The 21174-nt window shown below is 38.4% G+C and overlaps 1 protein-coding gene across 1 annotated transcript in view; it reads right to left on the bottom strand.

The window, feature by feature from the left end:
• The window catches only part of ZRANB3 (zinc finger RANBP2-type containing 3), a 2104294-nt gene that overhangs the window by 462630 nt on the left and 1620490 nt on the right, over positions 1-21174 (bottom strand). The window contains exons 10-11 of the mRNA XM_044074946.1: positions 20294-20413; positions 19743-19922 (exon numbers count right to left, since the gene is read on the bottom strand). Coding sequence (XP_043930881.1) covers positions 19743-19922; positions 20294-20413 — 300 coding nt within the window. The remainder of the gene's footprint in view (positions 1-19742; positions 19923-20293; positions 20414-21174) is intronic.

The following is a 21174-nucleotide window of genomic DNA, read 5'->3' on the forward strand; positions in this document are numbered from 1 at the left end:
GGCTGAGCATATTACTTACTACAAACGTTACCTGGATGACATCTGCATATTATGGGATGGTGACATGGACAGTTTTTCAAATTTCATCAGGTACATTAATTCCACTACAGATTTTTTGGCTTTCACACATAATGTGAGCAAAAATTCTTTACATTATTTGGATGTTTTTTTTTTATTCAAAGATTATGTCAACAACTATTTATGTGGAGCTACAGCCCATAAAGTGACATAGCTAGGATTACTCCACACCCAAGCCACATACTTCTATGACACCATCTTTCCCGTTATGTTAAATGTCCCATAACTCTACCAAACAGCAAACCTTGAAAAACTTTCCTTCAGCACTTCACAAACTAAAAGAAGGCAGCACCAAGGAAATCGCCAGCTTTTAGCTACTCTGCATTCTCACCTGGTCCTGTCTAAACATAACCAGTGCCCATGACAGACAATCCAAGTAAAATATGCAAATAACAGCCTTAGGGATGCCTATAATTAGAAGTACTCTGCTGTCATTACCATGAACGAGTTCATTAGTGGTGGCATGATACTTAGTATGCATTATCGTCACTGAATCAGCATGACATTTACTTCTACAGACAATAAGGAACTGTTATTTTACAAGCTTCACTGTGCTTTTACCAAGTTCTGAACAGGCTAGGTAAAAATATATTACTGCCAGTAATAACTGCACTGCAACATGTAGCTTGCTACTTTAATGACTGCCTCATTATCACATTGTCTTGTACTTTTGGAATTCTATATTAGTACAAACTGTGTAATGGGCTGTCTTCATTTCTGCTATAAGCAGCTTTTCTCCCAAGTCACCCTCTCTAAATAGGTTCTAATCAGTAGGGGGTAACAGCCTGCTTATATACACGCAGACACATATGCTTTGAAATATAAGAATGTGTAATAAAAATATGTAATAGAAACGTCTCCATTTTTTTCATTCTTTATATATTTAGCTTGCAGAAAATTAAACTTTGTATATTCCTTTTAATGCAAAATCCTTATGATGAAAAAAGGAGCAAAATTAAATTTGGATCATTTAAACCAGCAATAATCTGCATGACCACAATTATACTGAAGTGAGAAATCTTAACATTTTTATCACTGCTTTAATGGCATTTGAGTCGGACTGGAAACAAATATAACACATGTCAGGCCTTTCTCTGTCCTCAAAAATTAATACAAAATACTTACAAACTTGTAAAAGTAGCACAAAAAAAAATTTAACCAGCTTCTGAAACGCTTTCATGAACACACACCATAATCTGTTAAACACAATTGTTTTTATTTACTGGTGACTCGATTATAATAAGAATCAACCTAGCACTTTTTTTTGTAATGAAGATCGTACTGTTCCCTGGTTTTCAGGAGCTATTAAGTGCATTTCAAACAGCACAAGAGGACTGCACGACATATCTGACATTATCATTCACACGAAAATGGTTAACCTATGATGGTCTTCCCTCTTTGGTATGCCTTGGGATATGCAATGGCTTTTTAATGCTATGTTTTGAAAAAGTACATGCCAAGAACTGCTTTCACTTCTCAATATCACAACATAAGTACAAAATTCTGACATCTACTCGGTAGCTTAAAAAAGATGCCTTAGAGAGGGACTTCTTGCCTCACTGCCTGAAGAGACGCATGCCAAGCTACTTTGCACAAAATGAGCTGAAACCTCTTACGCTGAGTGTACACATCCTAAGTATGGTATTTAATATTCTAATAATGTATTAATTAGACTTTCTCCAAATTTCAGATAAAGCCAAATTCAATCAAAAGGTACACCAAACTTACAAAGGTAAAGCCAGCTGCGCTACTTATTCCCAGCAGTAATAGTAACAGGGTGGGCAACTAGGTAGCTTTCCTCTACTTGAGAGAGAGAGAAACATGCACAATTAGTTGATTACCAAAATCCATTTTAAAGATCCTAAAAATATACTACAAATACCAAGGCTTTCCTCATTTCATTATTTGAGATCCATTGGATTTGGAGGCAGTATCCAATGTATTGTGAAAAATCACTAAAAGGCTAGGATGCAGGAGAATAATCTTAATACAACATTAAGGCATATCATAAGCAGAAACAAAGATTACAATCTTAAAGGAAGTTATCATGTGTCATCCACATCAATAAATGAAGATTTCAAAAATATTGTTTAAAGCTTAGAAATGAAAACGAATATAATATTTATTTGGCATTTGTTGACTGGGAAAGTCCGAATGGGTCAGTAACCCATTTTCAGCGGAGGCCCGGGGAGAAAAGCTTTACAGACAAGTACAGTTAACAATATATAAAACATCTGAGAGAGCACTGGTACAATGATCATTTGATTTACATTTACATTAGAGAAGTACAAAGTAAATATTTGTGACAAATAAAAAGTTAAATGTTTCATTAACATTTTCATTTGAGAATTACAAGTAAAAATCTTTGACAGGTGTAGGTAACATGGTCATTTCATTTACATACAGGTGAAAAGTTTGCAGTGTTTGAAGATAACTTGAATGGTGTAAAAGCAGTTAGGTTTGAAAGTATGAAATCACTGACAGCTTTGGGAAGCAAGTTGGTTAGAATATCTAGTTAAAATGTTGGAAGGCTAGAGGTATTGTTTTAAATAGAGTTAGTCTAGCTGAGGTGGGTGTTTGCAGTGTAGTTTAGGTAGTTAGTAGGTAGATGTTTGTAGATAAAAGATAGAAGAATGCAAACTTTAAGAGAAATGAGTAATGAGTGGGATTTGAAGTTAGACAGGAAAAAGAAGAGGTAGTTTACAAAGGGGTGGAGAGGAGCATAGAGGAGGGGGGTGAAGGAAAAGAAAGGATTTATGGAAAGGAAGGAGGGGTGGATGGGAGGTGGAGTGGAAACATAGTTCCTGGCTTTATTTAAAGCAGGTGCAGATATTTGTTTCTAGGAGATGTTTTTTAATGCGTGTTTGAAATGTTTGTGGTTAGATGTTATCCTAATGTCTGATGGTAAGTCATTCCATAGTTTTGCAACTGTGTAGGAATACAAACATTGTCCAGCTTTTTTCTTTGGCCTATGTTGAGTTACTAATTGTTTGTTTTCAGATCGGAGGGTCCTGGTGGGTAAGTAGGATTGAAGAAGAGAGTTAAGTGATGGGCAAGTGTGTAGTTGATATATTAATTTGTGTGCCATATAAAGTTGTTGGATGTGTAAGAGGTGTGGTAGTTGGAGCCAGTTAAGGGTTTGGAGAACTATGCAGTGGTGAGTATTGTGGGATGCATTTACAGCAAATTTGGTGATCTTATTGTAAAAGGATTCCAGTTTGTTTTTTAGGGCTGTAGAAATTAAAACGGAGCATAGAGGAGAGAGGGGAGCAGGTAGGTAGTGGCCAAGGTGGTGGTTGTGGCTGAGCTCATGAACCTTTTGTGGCGGTATGGCATTCTGAGTTTACAGTGGGTTTTCTTAATTGCATTTTGAATATGTTTATCAAAAGAAAGCTTGTTGTCTATGGTTACTCCTAATATTTTGGCTTGGGAGACCACTTATAATTGGGTTTTGTTGAGAGAAAATATCTTAAAATTTGGTTGAGAGATTTTTGGGTGTGAAAAGAAGGATCTTAGTTTTACTTGGGTTCAGCAGGAGCTATTCATTGTTTAGCCAGGTCTCTAAGGAAGTAAAGGAGGTTTGTGTAAGTTGCTGGAGATGGTGTATGTAATTTGAAGTGGAGATGATGGTAGAATAGTTGTATTGTATCAAGGAGCTTTGGTGTGAGGCACAGTGTAGACTCTTAAAGAGGTTAAAGAGTAGAAGACCAAGAGTGGATCCCTGAGGGACTCCAGTGTTGTCAGACAGACAGTTAGAGAGGGTTTTCTGCCATTTTACACATTGCTGTCTACCTGTTATGTAACTGCTGAACCACAGCAGGGCAGAAGGGGAAAGACCAAGAGTAGACAGTTGTTGCAGGAGTTTTGGGTGGGAAACGGTATCGAAGGCTTGGATAGATCGAGAAATATAACGGATGTTAGAAGTCCGGTATCTCTGGCTTTATTGATTGTATCTTTAAAGGATACTGCACAAATAACTCTGTACCAATTATATACACCCAATATTAACTGATTTTGTAATGAGGAACAATTTAAAACAAATTGTCAAAACTCTTGCTAGTATGACACCATCGCTGAGTTTGTATTTATTGATATTTGATTATCTGGAAAGTACAACTGGTAGGCACCCATTTTGAGTGGAGGCCCAGGGAGAAAAGCTCCAAAGTAATACAAAACATTTTAGGAACAATAATTTTACAATCTTAGAATCTACAAAAACACCACCAGTTTAATTAAATCAAACTAGACATAATGTAAATATATTGGTTAAGAATAGATACAACATATATGACAAAAATGTATTTAAAGAAATTTTAACCAGTTTAGAGAAATTCAAGGCGAGTATAATACAAAGAACTGCAATGGCATATTTAGATAGAGAGACAGGGGAGAGAAATGGATTGAAGTAAGGGATTGAGTGAAGAAGGGGGAGTGAGGAACGAATAGATATTTTTTTAATGAATCATCACAAGTCTGTTTTATCTGGGATGAAAGTGTCAAATTAAAGTTTTATCTGTGTCTTCCAGCTGCTGGTGGTGCTATTAGTATTTTTTGTAATAATGCTAACCATTTCAAACTAGGAATGTGAGTATTTTTAACACCCAAAGTAAAACAACAGACAATATGAAAAAAAACTATTATATAAACTATATTAACTTTATATATAAAATTATAGCCTTTACCTGCACAAAAATAAAGGGCATTAAGGTAAATGCCTACAATGAATCTATATAGTCAATAAGGTATTCAACAAAAAGGACGTACCACTCAATCTTCAAAAAGGAGTCCAACCTCCCAGAATATGTCTAGTCTAACCAAAATTCAAAACATGCATACATGTCACTTGAATATATACTGCCTAGCCACCAGAGCAGAAGGCAATGCTAAGGTATATAATATAGCTTCATTATGGAATTCAAGGAGAGAAATTAGGAATGAAGCATCCTAACAGTGAACAACATGGTGCTCCTTAAATTTATGGAAATATCCATCAATCAGATGGACTTGTTTTTTATCATTCTTAAAGACGCAGAAGATACTATTACAAACACAGGGGAATAATATATATATATATATATATATTATATAATAATATATACACAATATATTATAGTGGATATGATCATGACATCCCTAAATCAAATTAAAATCATCAAGTGCATGGGCACTGGCAGGACTCCTGGAAGCTTCCTATACAAGGACCATCTTTTCAGTAATGAATAATGTTTAACAAACTTCTAACAATGAACATGTTCCTCAAATTTGAAGGAACAAGACAGTGCTTACAAAACATTACGGGGAATCATGTAAAATCATGATAACTGCAGACCTATAAGCCTTATGTATACATTATAGAACAAACAATGGAGCTAATTCAAAATGGATGATGGGGATTTCTTTCCCCATGATCTGCAACAATACTCATTAATTAACTCAGATTATGTAAAGATCTTGCAGTACATGCAACCTATTTAGACTTGGATATGGCTTTTGATACCACCACATAAGGGACCTGTAGACAAGCTATGCAAGAAAAAAATGTAAATGGATAAATTATTCAACAGGTCAGAAGTGATTAAGAGCACAATACAGCAAGTCCGGGAGGGAGACTTTCTATCTGCCCTGGATTGCGTGATCTGTGGTATGCCACAGCAGCTCTGTATTAGGACTCCTACTAAATGTGATCTATGGATAACAACAATTTTAGACAACTACAAGACTTGAAATACAGTAAGGATACAAGCTTATAAATGACAGTGTAGAAGATATGCCTATTTTACTTATGTTGAAGTTCCCAGAAAATTTCCTGTCCTCTTGTTCCTTTAACATTAATTCTCCATTGCTCCAAGTTTCACTGAAGAATGTATATTAAGTATTAAAATAAAGAGAATGTAGAGTTATGCTGATCAATACACGACATTTGTCAGAAAAATGGGAAAGATATGGTAAAAATGGAATGGGGTACAGATATTCCAGATTATTTATAAAAGAAGGAATAGGAGATGAATAACAAAATATAAGAAAGGGCTTTTATAACAAGTGAAGAATAGCAAGGAAGTACAGCGAATGGTAAGGATCCAGCCATCATGTTATTCCATTTTTGTCCTGTTAACCACAAGAAAACTAAAGTTAATCAAGTCCATAAGGTTAGTTTCCTTGCAGTTAACAAGAAAAATTTGACAAGGTGGCTGGATACACCATACAAGCCAGCAAAGACAGGGTATGTAGAAAATAAGTTATCTGAAAGAATCATTTGATGAGAAAGAAATAAAGAGTTGTAATTGGGGTTATGAATCTTCATGAAGAAGACTCAAGTATTCCATTAAAAGAGGCAAAAAAATATAAAAAAATGGATGCAAAAAGAAAAAAGTTTCAGTTATTGGATTATGAATTTTGATGAAGAAGACAGAAGAATTTTATTCAGAAACATTAAAAAATGTTAGATTCACCAAAGTTCACTAAATATGTACATGAATGCAGAATGAAGAAAAGAATTCAACAAAAATTACTGACAAAAAAGGGAGCAGTAGGAGAATTAGAAGGAAATGCATTCTGATAAATAGTGGTCATTTAACATGAATTTTAAACGACAGTATGTAAGAATACTATGACCACAACAATAGGACTGTAAAGAAAAGGAGGAGCAGGCTCTGTTGCAGAGGGGTGAGAAACTCTGACTACAACCCATGTGACTCAGGATCAGCTAGTGACCCACGCACCAGAAGATCCAACAGGGGAGGGTGAAAGCGAACAGCTGATGTCAGTTCACCCATCCTGACAAGAGGGAAACAGCCTGGTCCATTGCCAAACTGACAACTCACTGCCTACACACTAAGATGTGCTCATGGGTCTGCCAGACTGTAACACTACAGAGAGATGTTGGTGCATGCATGCATGCATCCCTAGGCCGGCTTTGCAATCCACCCCCTTCTGTGGGTACACATTAGGCCACCAAGGAAAGGCAGTTAAGGATCATGAATAAAGTTCCCTATCTCTGCCTACATCATATCTCAGTCAGTTGGTTCCCAGAATGAATGGTAGGCAGACAGAGAAAGCAATGGCAAAGTAAAAAAGAAGGTCATGTAGTTTAATAAGGAATGAAAGATTTCAGAATAACAGCAGAAGAAAATACATTCCATCAATTAAAGAGAAAAGCAAGTTTACAGTCTGGAGAATGAAAAAGCTGGAAAGAAACTAGCTTTAACAAGAATACATGTTAAAGCAATGTTCAATATTAATTCTGTTACTGGAATCAAGAAACAAGATAATTAACAAAGGAAAATACAATCAGACATTCACAATTTACATAACGATATAGAAGAATGTTTTGTCATTAGATACAATAAAAATTTGTAATGATTTTTTTCTAGGATCACTTGCCGAAAGAATAGCAGAATGCATTGCTATGATTAAGAAATACAGCTGATGGGGAAAAGCAAGGATGCTAGCATTTACTAGGTAAAAGAAAGGAAAAAGCTTCAACAGCTAAGACACCATAATGCACAAGGTCCAGAGAGCCTACATTCAAAGATATTAAAAGAAGAGGATGGTGTTTTGAGGCTGCAATAACTGATTTAGCCAGTGAATCTCTAGAAAGTACCATAGCACCGGATGAATGGAGGTGGTGGTCATGGGCTACTTCACAAAGGTGGTAACAAGTTTTGACCACAGTAACTACAGACCATTTAGTTTAACAGTGTTAACAAGACTTGCTTTGGGTAATTACTGGCCACACAGTCTTACAGCCATAACACAGAAGGTAATAGAAAATTATTAAAAATAGTTAGTAGAGTTTCCTAAATGTAAGCAGTTACTGGACACATCACAGCAAGGTCAATTTGAAAAAAAAGTCATAATTTTTTATTGCATTTATTTACTAAGATAATCTGACTAGGCCAGTAAGCCCCCCTTTCAGAGATGTCCTGGTGAGAAAAGCTCCAGGAAATCAATAACACAAGATAAACAACAATGCATAAAATGAATCAGTTTGCAAAAAATGGTGTATCTGAAAGGAATACAGCATTTTACATATTTATAAGAAAGAAGTAACAACAGTATCAATAAATGCAATGGTTACATAATGAATTAGTCAACTACAATAAAATACAATGCAACTTAAAGAGATATGGACAGTTTAATGGTGGAAATAGAATATTTGAGTACAGTATGTGAAAGTTGTGTTGAAGAACAAAATGCAGTTCCTCGACCAAAAAATAGATTGGTAAACTGGATATGGAGTTAAGCTCAGCCAGTTGTAGAGCAACACCAGAACCAGGAGTTCACTAGGTATTGTTCTGTGGTTTAAAGGAGTTAATGTTATTTGTTTTATGTGAAGACGGATAGTGTCCTACATTTTGGCAACATGTGAAGATCACATGGAATCACCGCTGGAGTTGTCTGATTTTGTTATGGACAGCATAGGTTCATAGGTGTGTACTAGGCTAATGGCCCTGAAGCCTTTACAAGCCTAGCCCACAGGATTACCCTGGCATCGTGCCACCCAACCTTAGTTCCTTGTGCCTTTGTTGAGTAGAGCCAATGGAGTGATCCCCAGGGTGAATTTTCTAATTCCCATCCACTCATCAAGATTTTTTTTGAAGAGGACCAGTGAGGTGCCCTGCTTGACATGTATGGTAAGCAGTAGCTTTTATCTTTGAAGTGAAGTGATCCGGTTAGGGGAACACTGTTGGAGAATGTTGATAAGACTAGAGGACTGGCTGGTTTATAGAGCAGTACGTGGGTAATGCTCGGTTGTGACCGAAATAAGAAATGTGTTAGATCTAGTCACTAAAGATGCTTGACAGCATATAGGGATGGGAGTTTTGCAACTTATTTGCTGACAGAGTTGAAATTAAGCATTGTTCAAGGAGAATGTTTTCGGTGGCTTGTAAACTGACCAATATGGGAATAGCATAAGGAGTGGGAAAAAGAAAAATGTAGCAATAGTTTTTCTAGCAGAGTCAAATATCTAGGCTTTAAACATGTAAAAGTCACCAAATTTTTGACAACTTTTTTTTTTTTCTATTTTTACTACTTAGTTTATATAATAGTCATATTTTAAGTTTTCATCAATTGTGATGTAAAAGCAGTTTCGTATGGGTTATAAGTTTGATTTTGGTGTTGTTTGAGGAAGTTAGGGCACATTATGTTTTCTGATTGTTCGTGCGTTTGAGGGTGAATAGAATTAGTAGGATTTTTTTGAGTTTAGCAATAGCTGATAGTTACAAAGCCACGTTTTGACAAAAGCTTCGACAAAGCTGCTGTAATGTGCCTAAGTTTTTTGCAGCCTAGATGGTATTGGTCATCTGTGATTTGCACTCTGGTGGCATTTTTGCTGGCTGCATGAGATCATTTATAAAAATGTTCAATAGAAAAGGACCAGATTTGGAGCTTTAGGGTACACCAACAGATTCAGGGTGGAAGGGAGAGATGTTATCGTTCTATTTCACTGCCTAACAGCTACTTATTATTTATTTGACATTTGTTAACCGGGTTAGTTCAGCTGAGCCAGAAGTCCCTCAAAAAATCCTCCAAAGCTAGTTACAAAAATAAAATTGCCAAAGATTCCAAAGACAACCACAAAGCATTCTATAGCTATGTCAAGAATCTAAATGGCAATGCTCAGATCTGCTCTGAGCTACAACAGAACAGCATTAAATATAATGATCCCAAAGATATTGCCAATATCCTGGCAGAATGATTCAGTGCCAACTTCACCCCCCTCTCAGCCCCTAAAGGGCTCATCTCAATACTGTAAGATTGCCAAATTCCAGTAATAACGGCCACACAGGTAAAAAAAAGCACTCTCCAAAGCTAAGAATATAGCATCCATGGGACCAGACAACATCCTGGGCTGTGTACTACATGAACTACAAAATGAACTGGCACCTCACCTAAGTGTCATATTTAATCATAGCCTCACCTCAGGCTTTGTGCCCACTGAGTGGCGCACAGCTACAGTTATCTCACTCCACAAAGGGGGATCCACCTTGGATCCTGGGAACTACCGCCCCATCAGTCTGACGAGCCTGATCTGCAAGGCCATGGAACTTATAAGCAAAGACATTGGCAACCTTCAAACACTGGACCCCACCCAGTTTGGGTTCATGAAGGGCTGATCTCGTCTCCTGAACCTGATTGACTTCTTTGAATCAGTCTCTAGAGCTGTGGACGAGGGTAAGGCAATCCACACAGCCTATCTGGACCTCGCCAAGGCCTTTGACACCACCCCCCCACTCTGGAATCATAGATAAACTTACTAAGCTGGGCATTAATCCCTACATCACTCGATGGGTTGCCAACTGCCTTACTGACAGAACCCACACTGTAAAAGTAGCCGACTCCAAATCCAGCTCCAGACAAGTGACAAGTGGAATACCTCAGGGTTCAGTCCTGGAACCGCTCTTGTTTGGCATGTACTTCTCTGAAGTACAGGCCAACACTAAGGGACTCTGGCTAACAAAGTTCGCAGATGACTGCAAACTGGGAGCCATTATTGAATCCCCAAATTATGTGGATATTTTACAAAAGGGCCTTACAGAAACAGATGCTTTGTGCCAAAGCCATGGGCTCAATCTCAATGCCAAAAAATGTATAGCTATCCCCTTTGGGAAAAAAAACATGTACCCATGAATTACCACAGAGGTGGCAGTACACTTAACACTGAAAGTATGATAAGAGACTTAGGGACACAGGTGGACAGTGGTCTCACCTTTGATAACCACATCGCCACAACAGTCAGGAAATCCTTCTATGTGGCACACCTCATCAGTAAGGGCTTTTCATCCAGAAAAAAGGAGGTCATTGTCCCACTGTACTCATCCCTCATTAAACCCATTATAGAATACTGCACCCCACTTGGTATGTACCTCTCAAGACATCTGCAACAACTGGAAAGGCCACAGAAATACCTCACTAAAGAAATCACAGGCCTAAAGCAGATGCCCTATGCTGACCATCTAAAAAAACTCCAGCTATACTCTGTTGCATATCGCCTACTCACAGGCAATCTCTGCTTAACATACAAAGCCATGTCAAACCCAGAGCTGTTGGACATGCTACATTTAAAGACATCCCAATCCCTCAGAGCCACACACTCCAGGGATCTAAACCTTGTCATCTCAATGAAAAAAACATGCTGGAGGGATAGGTTCCTGACCCAGAGACTCCCCAGACTCTGAAATAGACTGCCCATACCATACATGTCAAGCAGAGCACCTCTTTGGCCCTCTTCAAAAGGAACCCTGACAATTGGATGGGAGATAGGAAATTCACCCCGGGTTCACGTCAGTCGCCCTGTTAGACAGGGGTCCAGGGAAGTAAATAATGTGGGAAGAAATAGCAAGGGGATTGTTTTGGCTAGGCTTGTATAGGCCCTAGGGCCAATAGCCTAGTACCAACATATGAGTCCCGAGGAGAAAAGCTCAATAGGTAAGATTATATACATAATCTCACAGTAAAGTAGAAACACATATCTACTAGAGAGAGAACTTTCAAACCAAGACAGAAAAGGCAGGGTCAAGTCCCATTACGGACAGCTTTTTAGTAGTACTGGATGGCAGACCATGTCAGAAGCTTTACATATATCAAGAAAAATGCAGAGATTAAGTTATCTGTATTTCTGCTGTGGTTTACAGTTAAGCTGAAGCTGAGAAGAGCTGCTGTTGTACTATAGTGAGGGCAGAAACCAGGTTGTGCATGAGATAGGTTAACTGTGATATTTTGAGCAACTGTGACTGAATGTATTTTTTATTTTGGAAATGTTTGGAGAGGGTTAAAAGAATGGGCATAGGTCTGTAGCTTGTGAGCTCAGCTAAGTTGCCACCTTTGAGTAAGGGTAGGATATTGGATGTTTTCTACAAAGGATAAATGTTTCTTGATAGAACGGTTTATCAGAATCGAAACAGGATGGGCTGAAACAACAGCTACATTTTTAATCTTTTTAGCAGTTAAGTTGTTGGGACAAGAGTCAGAGGCAAAGCTACGGTGAGATAAAGGGGGCAGCTGCCCTAGTCTCAAAGTGTTAGGGACACAATGGGCAGATCTCAACTGGTCTTCACTGCATGCACTTATGGTCATAACTGAAGCACTGCAGCGCACTATGTCTTCAGTGCACTGCTGGCATTCAGAAATAAAAACAGGTTACTGCATTTGTAGTCAGAAATGAGGAGCTGTAGACCTCCATGTGTTGCATAAACTGAAGCAGCTTTTTTCCTCCCTAAAGTCCAAGAGGGGGCAACAGACCGGGAAAGGGTACCGGAAAGAAGAACAGCTAGCTCTAGCTCTCGCAAGAGTAGCAGATTTCAGTTTGACAAGAGTTGTTTTTACGGTGGAGGTGTGAATGGGATGGACGGAGAAAACTGTGACATCATAAGGGATAAAAAAGGAAAGGAGTTTGAAGATGGTCTGTTTTTTTTTTTTTTTTTTTTTTTTTGTTAGGAGAGAGGTGAGGGACTGTATGAAGAGATTACTGAATTGAGAAGCTATAGTGTCATTTTTGTGTGTTTATAGAGAGATGGCTGAAAGACATGTTCACGGTTTAAGCTTGTAAACTAAATGAAGTTATAAAGTAGAACAGATGCCTGTACATTCAGCAGTATGTATAAACTGAGCATTTAATGGATTTGTCAGATGCTACAGATTTTGTGATTAGAAAGAAGAAAAGATTCAAAGAGATGGGACAGAGAAAATGAAATCAGTAGTGCAGCCTATAGTTAATAAGATGATATATAGAGGTAACATGAACACCAGAGATGGACAAATTGGTTGCTTATCAGTATTTTAACATAAGGTTAACATTGGTAAACAGAACCCAGCCACTGGGGATGCACAAGCCAGTGCATTTCTTTGTGCCGGTGCCAAGCCCGGATAAATGGAGAGGGTTGCATCAGGAAGGGCATCCGGAGTAAAAATTTCTGCCACATCACTTATGGCACAAAAATTTCATATTTCCATACTGGACCGGTCGTGGCCCGGGTTAATAACGACCACCACCAGTACTGTTAGCCAACAGGGTGCTGGCAGAAATTGGGCTACTGTTGGCCGAAGGAGAAGAGGAGGGCGAAGGCATGCCCGAAGGCAGGAAGAGAGGAGGAAGGTTAGGAGTGTAGCAGTGAGGGTAGGAACTTTGAATGTTGGCAGCATGACTGGTATAGGAAGAGAGCTAGCTGATATGATGGAGAGAAGGAAGGTTGATATATTGTGCGTGCAAGAGACCAGATGGAAGGGAAGTAAGGCCAGGTGTTTAGGAAACGGGTTCAAATTGTTCTATCATGGCGTGGATGGCAGGAGAAATGGGGTAGGGGTTATACTAAAGGAACAATATGCCAAGAGTATTTTAGACATGAAGAGAGCGTCTCTGACAGAGTGATGTTTATGAAGCTCGAAATTGATGGTGTAATGATGAATGTTGTTAGTGCATATGCTCCACAAGTTGGGTGTGCGATGGATGAGAAAGAGAAATTTTGGAGTGAGTTGGATGAAGTTGTGGTGAGTGTACCCAAGGGTGAGACACTAGTGATTGGAGCGGACTTTAATGGGCATGTTGGTGAAGTGAACAGAGGGGATGAGGAAGTGATGGGAAGGTATGGTGTTAAGGAGAGGAATGCAGAAGGTCAGATGATTGTGGATTTTGCGAAAAGGATGGACATGGCTGTGGTGAATACGTATTTTAAGAAGAGGGAGGAGCATAGGGTGACGTACAAGAGTGGAGGAAGATGCACACAGGTGGATTATATCCTATGTAGCAGGGCCAGTCTGAAGGAGATTGGAGACTGCAAAGTGGTGGCAGGGGAAAGTGTAGTTAAGCAGCATAGAATGGTGGACTGTAGGATGACGTTGGTGATCAAGAAGAGGAGGAGGAGTGTGAAAGCAGTGCCAAGGATTAAATGGTGGAAGTTAAAATGGGTGATTGTGAAGTGGAGTTTAGGGAAGAGTTAAGACAGGCACTGGGAGGCAGTGGAGAGTTACCGAATAGCTGGGTAACTACAGCAGAACTAGTAAAGGAGACTGCTAGAAAGGTGCTTGGTGTGACATCTGGACAGAGGAAGGAGGACAAGGAGACCTGGTGCTGGAATGAGGAAGTACAGGAGAGTATACAGAGGAAGAGGCTGGCGAAGAAGAAGTGGGATTGTCAAAGAGATGAAGAAAGTAGACATGAGTATAAGGAGATGAGGGGCATGGCAAAGAGAGAGGTGGCGAAAGCTAAAGATAAGGCGTATGGAGAGTTGTATGAGAGATTGGACACTAAAGAGGGAGAAAAGGACCTGTACTGATTGGCTAGACAGAGGGACAGAGCTGGGAAAGATGCGCAGCAAGTAAGGGTGATAAAGGATAGTGAGGGAAAGGTACTCACAAGAGGAGAGTGTGTTGAGTAGATGGAAAGAGTATTTTGAGAGGCTGATGAATGAAGAGAATGAGAAACAGAGAAGGCTGGATGATGTGGGGATAGTGAATCAGGAAGTGAAACAGATTAGCAAGGAGGAAGTAAGGACAGCTATGAAGAGGATGAAGAATGGAAAGGCTGTTGGCCCAGATGACATCCCAATGGAAGCATGGAGGTGCTTAGGAGAAATGGCAGTGGAATTTTTAACTAGATTGTTTAATGAAATTTTGGAAAGTCAGAGGATGCCTGAGGAGTGGAGAAAAGTGTTTTGGTACCTATCTTTAAGAATAAGGGTGATGTGCAGAGCTGCAGTAACTACAGAAGGATAAAATTGATCAGTCACAGCTTGAAGTTATGGGAAAGAGTAGTAGAAGCTAGGTTAAGAAGGGAGGTGATGATTAGTGATCAGCAGTATGGTTTCATGCCAGGAAAGAGCATTACAGATGCAGTGTTTGCTCTGAGAGTGTTACTGGAGAAATACAGAGAAGGTCAGAAGGAGTAGCATTGTGTCTTTGTAGACTTGGAGAAAGCATATGACAGGGTGCCTAGAGAAGAGTTGTGGTATTGTATGAGGAAGTCGGGAGTGGCAGAGAAGTATGTAAGAGTGGTACAGGATATGTACAAGGGTAGTGTGACAGTGGTGAGGACTGCAGTGGGAGTGACAGATCCGTTTAAGGTGGAGGTGGGATTACATCAAGGATCAGCTCTGAGTCCTTTCTTATTTGCAGTGGTGATGGACAGGTTGACAGATGAGATCACACAGGAGGCCCCGTGGACTATGATGCTTGCAGATGACATTGTGATCTGTAGTGAGAGTAGGAATCAGGTTGAGGAGACTCTGGAGAGGTGGACATATGCTCTAGAGAGCAGAGGAATGAAGGTCAGCAGGGCTAAGACAGAATATATGTGTGTAAATGAGAAGAAGGGTAGAGGAATGGTGAGGATGCAAGGAGTAGAGTTGGTAAAGGTGGACGAGTTTAAGTACTTGAGATCAACAGTTCAGAGTAATGGTGAATGTGGAAGAGAGGTGAAGAAGAGAGCACAGGCAGGGTGGAATGGGTGGAGAAGAGTGTCAGGAGTGATTTGTGACAGACGGGTACCAGTAAGAGTGAAAGGGAAGGTCTACAAGAGGGTAGAGAGACCAGCTATGTTATATGGGTTGGAGACAGTGGCATTGACAAAAAGGCAGGAGTCAGAGCTGGATGTGGCAGAGTTAAAGATGTTAAGATTTGCACTCGGTGTGACTAGGATGGATAGGATTAGGAATCAGAGGGTCAGCTCATGTTGGACAGTTTGGAGACAAAGCAAGACAAACGAGATTGCGTTGGTTTGGACATGTGCTGAGGAGGGATGATGGGTATATTGGGAAAAAGATGTTAAGGATGGAGCTGCCAGGTAAGAGGAAAAGAGGAAGGCCTAAGATAAGGTTTATGGACGTGGTGAGAGAGGACATGCAGGCGGTTGGTGTGACAGAGCAAGATGCAGAGGATAGGGAGAAATGGAAAGAGATGATCCGCTGTGGCTACCCCTAACGGGAAAAGTCAAAAGATGATGATGATGATAACATTTGTAAACAGGTTCACAAGACAGACTACAAGGTTAATATTAGTGTATAAAGCTGGGGCAATAAGCAGCTTAGGCAGATGCTAGTAAGACTTTTCCAGATAGTATGGTGGTGGATAATTGGGAGCAATAATATTCTGAGTAGATAGTAATTGCATCAGTGTGGTGATCTGGGATAACAGTAGTACCTTATAATGGAAATATAAAAGATTAAAAAACAAAGAAAATCTAGCAAAGTTAGACTTTCCACTGTGTGATTCCTTAAACCTCCTGTATTAGAGGCAACATGGGATATATGTAAATTACCCATTAAAGACATCAGGTGTTTCAGCTAAATGTCAATTCTGAATGTCCATGACTTTTTTTTTTAAAGTTTATTTATGGACAAATTCATGGCAATAAATCCAAACTCAACTGGCTGTGGACATGCATGTTTCTGTCTTTTTATGGCATCATCAACACAGCATAAGTGGAATGTTTGGCTAACATTTGGAAACAAAGAGTTGTCGTACCCAACTGATATCCATAAACCTTATGTTGACTGCAAAATATGGCAACTAACAAACTAAAACAATAAGTAAAAAGGTCACACAGAAAAAACAAAAAGAAAAATCTAGCCAAGCTAGACTTTCCACTGTGTGATTCTGTAAACCTCTTGTATTAGAGGCGGCATGGGATATATGCAAATTACCCTTTAAGGACATCAGGTGTTTCAGCTAATTGGAGATATAAAAAGAGCATATTCATCAGTTTAAATGGAGTTTTGGTTGCAATTAAAATAAGCTTCTATTCTGAATGGATTTCAGTGATTGGGGGAGAGATCCCATAGTTTAGCAGCACTGTTTTGAATGTGAAAAGTTGCATGTAGTATTAGATGATTTGGTTCTAGTGCTTAATAATTTATCAGATGCCTCAATATTTGTGAGCGGGTAAAGGTAGGGGCCTAAAGAAGGAAAATATTACACCAAATGAGTCATTCCAACTAATTAATTGCAGATCTGTAAGTGGTCAATACTGGAGCTTGATAATTGCAATCCAATGGATGTGATGTACATAAATGTTAATCAGACGTTTGATTTGGAATCACAGTGATGACTGGTGAGCAAACTAAAAGGATTGTGCATGAATAGGTAAAATTAACTAAATGGATAAAATGATGGCTCATGAAAACAAACAGCAAATATAAAAAGGTATACTATCCAAAAATAAAGTGCTTTGCTACACAGATTGGTACTATACCAAGTTTTGTTTACTATATTTGGTTCAGAAAACAATGAATTCATAAACAGATATCTTTTTTCTGCAGATTATGAAGGATGGGGAAAAAGCATATAAAAGGGGATACAAAGTGACATGAGAAATGGTCAGACTGATGAGCGTGTGTAAGGGACTACAGATGAAATACAATAAACCAAAAGTAAAATACCAAATTAGGGTGATTTAATGAAAATGGTAGATCAGGAAAAGGCTCTTATGGGTGTCTGTACCTGCACAAATGAATTCCAATTTTCAAATAGCAAAAGTTATAACAAAAGCAAATAAACTGGTTGCAAGTACGAAATACAAGTCAAAAAGCAATAAATGTATTCTATCACTGACATAATCTTTGCTCAGACCACAGCAGGCATATTTTATAATTCTGATGTCCTCATAAGAAAAAAACATCAATCTGACTGAAAGACTGAACAAATCTATTTGTCTCTCTTGAGTGTGTGTGAAAAAAGGGTTATGAAGAATTGTTACATAACCTACACTTTTTCACTCTTGAAAGAATAAAAAGGGGTGATATATTATGAATGAAAAAATAGGATTTATAATTATTGGTCAAATATGTCTTTGATGGACAAAAACATGAAAAATGTTTGTTGAAGCCCTTTTCAGCAAATAAAATAAAGCATTTTCTTCTCCCCAAGAAGGTAAGGTAACCTGCCTCCATGTGGCAGGAATAAAAAATAAGCTCTGTGGCACATGCAATAAGTACTTAATGCTACAGTGTATGCTAATAGTCAGGTAGGGGTTCTAATCTCCATAAGGGCAACTATGTGAGCGTGTGTGTAAACACATTCCCTTGCGGCAGTGTGCTCATCTCTGTGCAGTGGTTAAGGTTCCCCATCCATGTGAAGCAGAGTTCCTCCCTAACCCATTTCAAGTGCAACTTGGACAATTAGATGGGAAACCGAAAATTCATACCTGGTTTGGCACCTATGTCTCTAATGCAAACAGGTAACCTGTAAATGGTTCATCTCCCAGGCCCATGCTTACACATATCAAGGGTACCAGAACTTGTTGGGATGCATGGCTAGGCTTAAAAAGGTCCTTGTGGTCGTTAGCCTAGTAAACACCTATGAACCTATAAGGAGACCTCTCTAATTTCTAAGCATATATATGTGTGTGTGTGGGTGTGTGTGTGTGTGTGTGTGTGTATACATACACACACACACACACACACACACACACACACACACACACACACACACACACAAGTCTACAGTCACACAACAGTGGAGAAAGGGCAACAGTTAATATTTGCTGAAAATGACTTATAAAGAAAAGAAGGTGATAGAAGGGGTTATAATTTTCAAACTGAAATTAAACTATTCAGTTTAGACATTAGTATTATTTTAAGGTGGTATGGTACATAAACTGAACACAATGCCAGAAAAAATTGTTAAAGTTACTTTCATCCATTCAAGAAAGAATGTGGTAAATAGCCATTACTGAAATGAATGGGTGTGGCAACTGAAGTTTATTAACTGCACAGTATGAGCAGATCATAAACACATTAGTGTAGTATTCTAACTTTATCATTACATATCTGTCTATGGATATCTTGTTTTGCCAGCATAATGAATGTCTTGCACTTATCAGAACAGCGCATTAATTAATACAGCCACCTTTTGTTACAATAATACAAATTGTGATTGTGATGTTCTGCACCCAATGAGATTGGTTCCATAACGAGCAAGGAATCTTGCTAGACTAAGACAAAAATTAAACAGCAATGGCAATTAGCTGGAAAACTGACTGTCAGTGACTCCCAGCAACTTGTCTGACTGACTGAAGCACAGAATATAAGAGAGACAATTATGAGCTCAGGCTAAATGGCAACTGACTCTTCTAATACTCAGAAACTCTAGCAAAACTTGTAAATGATTCTGAGAAGTGTGGCAAACAGCATTATGGTAGAATACTACCATCAGCTGAAAGTGGCATGATCTCTCATGGTGGAACTAGTATACATACTGTGGCTGAAATAAAGAAGATAAAAAAAGAAATACAAAAGACTAGTGTAACCTAGGCTTAACAATATAAAAAGGAGGTCAAACATTTTAAATATCACTTTATAAAATGAAAAAGAAACATATATACATCCCATTAATATACAAAATATTCACCAGAATATTTTAAAGAACTACACTTAAAATTATCCTAATATATAAAGCTCCTTTTAAAGATAACTACTCTAATAAGTTTTTAAAGATGGTAACCGCAAATGAGCCATCTTCAATCTTGCTAATCCTATCTTATAAACTGTGCTTGAAGAGTTAAGGTTTAGTTTACACAAATCAAGCTTAAAAGGTTAAGGGATGGCACTGCTAAATCATTTCACTACTGAAAAGCAAGAAGGCTACAAAACACAGAGGCACTGTCTACCATTTTTTAAACAAGAATATATTACCAAGTCTAAAAATCGTAATTGTGAAGGATAAAAATATACCTTCCGGTTCAGCATTCCCCACATAAGAGGGTCCAGTGTTCCTTTTGCAATAAGGTAGTGAACATGGACAGAGCTTTTTTGCCCAATGCGGTGAGCTCGGTCTTCAGCTTGCTTAACATGCCCAGGATCCCAATACAGTTCAGCAAAAACCACATGTGTTGCAGCAGTAAATGTTAAGCCCTAGTAAGAAGAAATAAATAAGAAGGCAACACAAGAATGTTTTAAAGACTCACAAGTTAGATTTTAGATTATAGCACATGCCATACCATCCAACAAATCACTGTACTCTCTGGTTTGTTAAATGACTTTTTCACAAAGAAATATTAGACTGGAAAATTAGAAATATATTGCATAATAATCACCTACGGATTGTATAGAAGAAAGTAGACAAAACTGTTTTACTACAATAAAATCAGCAGAAATGTTAAAAGATTTATGTTAGAGACAAGCACAGTTGACACAAGCTTAAGAAAATGCTCTTCAATGCATTTAAACTTTCAGTGTTTGTCCTCAAAGAAAATGTTTTATTCTCCCTCTCCCCCACCTCTTACCTGTCCTGCTGCTTGAATACTTAAAACTGCTACACGGGTTGTAGGGTCATTTTGAAACTGATGAACAAGATGGATTCTCTCAGATGATGGAACACTGCCATCAATACGAATATAACGAGCCTGCAATACAGAAACATGTCAGTAAGACAGATTCCCCAGGGCACTGTCTAATGTTTTGATAGTGGTAAAGAGAGAGTAAATCTGACAAAAAGAAGGCATAGTATACCTCACTTCTTTATGTCTGTCTTTATCTACTACAAAAGACAACCAAAAATATTACACCATCAATAATACAGAAGCTTGCTGAAAAATTCATCTTTTCACTACCTGTTCCATGGTAAATTCTTCATTATATTCCTCTTGCATGCACTTTATCTTTGCAAACTACTGAGCATGACTTCTTGTAACAGATATTTTGCTAAGCATAAACTCAGTTGTTATAAGTATATTTTTAGGGACGCTAATTTTTTCTATTCTGCAAACTATAGTACAAGAAAAAAATGCTATCAACAAAAAAGTTAAATGGTAGTGAGGGATGGATAGTGTTTGCATGTTTGAGTCTCGGTATACTGCAATGTTTATTAATGTAATAAACATCTGTATAATTTCTAATGTGTCGACTAATTCATTACTATCAACACTTCAGCTGTTATATATGAATTTATGTTTTCTTGTGTTTCACTGTTATGTTAGTCAAAATGGGAAAAAAATGAAAGCTGTAGATACATATTTGTACCTCAAAATACTGGAATTTAGAATTACACACGTGCACAAGGGCATACAGTAACCTAAAAATCCTACCCCCGCCTCGCTTCTGGGCTTCAAGAAGTGCAAATTGAGGTCAGACAGTCTCTCAATTACAAGTTACCTGCTGGCTGTGT

Source organism: Protopterus annectens, chromosome 6.part0 (assembly GCF_019279795.1).
Source record: "Protopterus annectens isolate FY-2018-M chromosome 6.part0, PAN1.0, whole genome shotgun sequence".
Classification (NCBI taxonomy): domain Eukaryota; kingdom Metazoa; phylum Chordata; order Ceratodontiformes; family Protopteridae; genus Protopterus; species Protopterus annectens.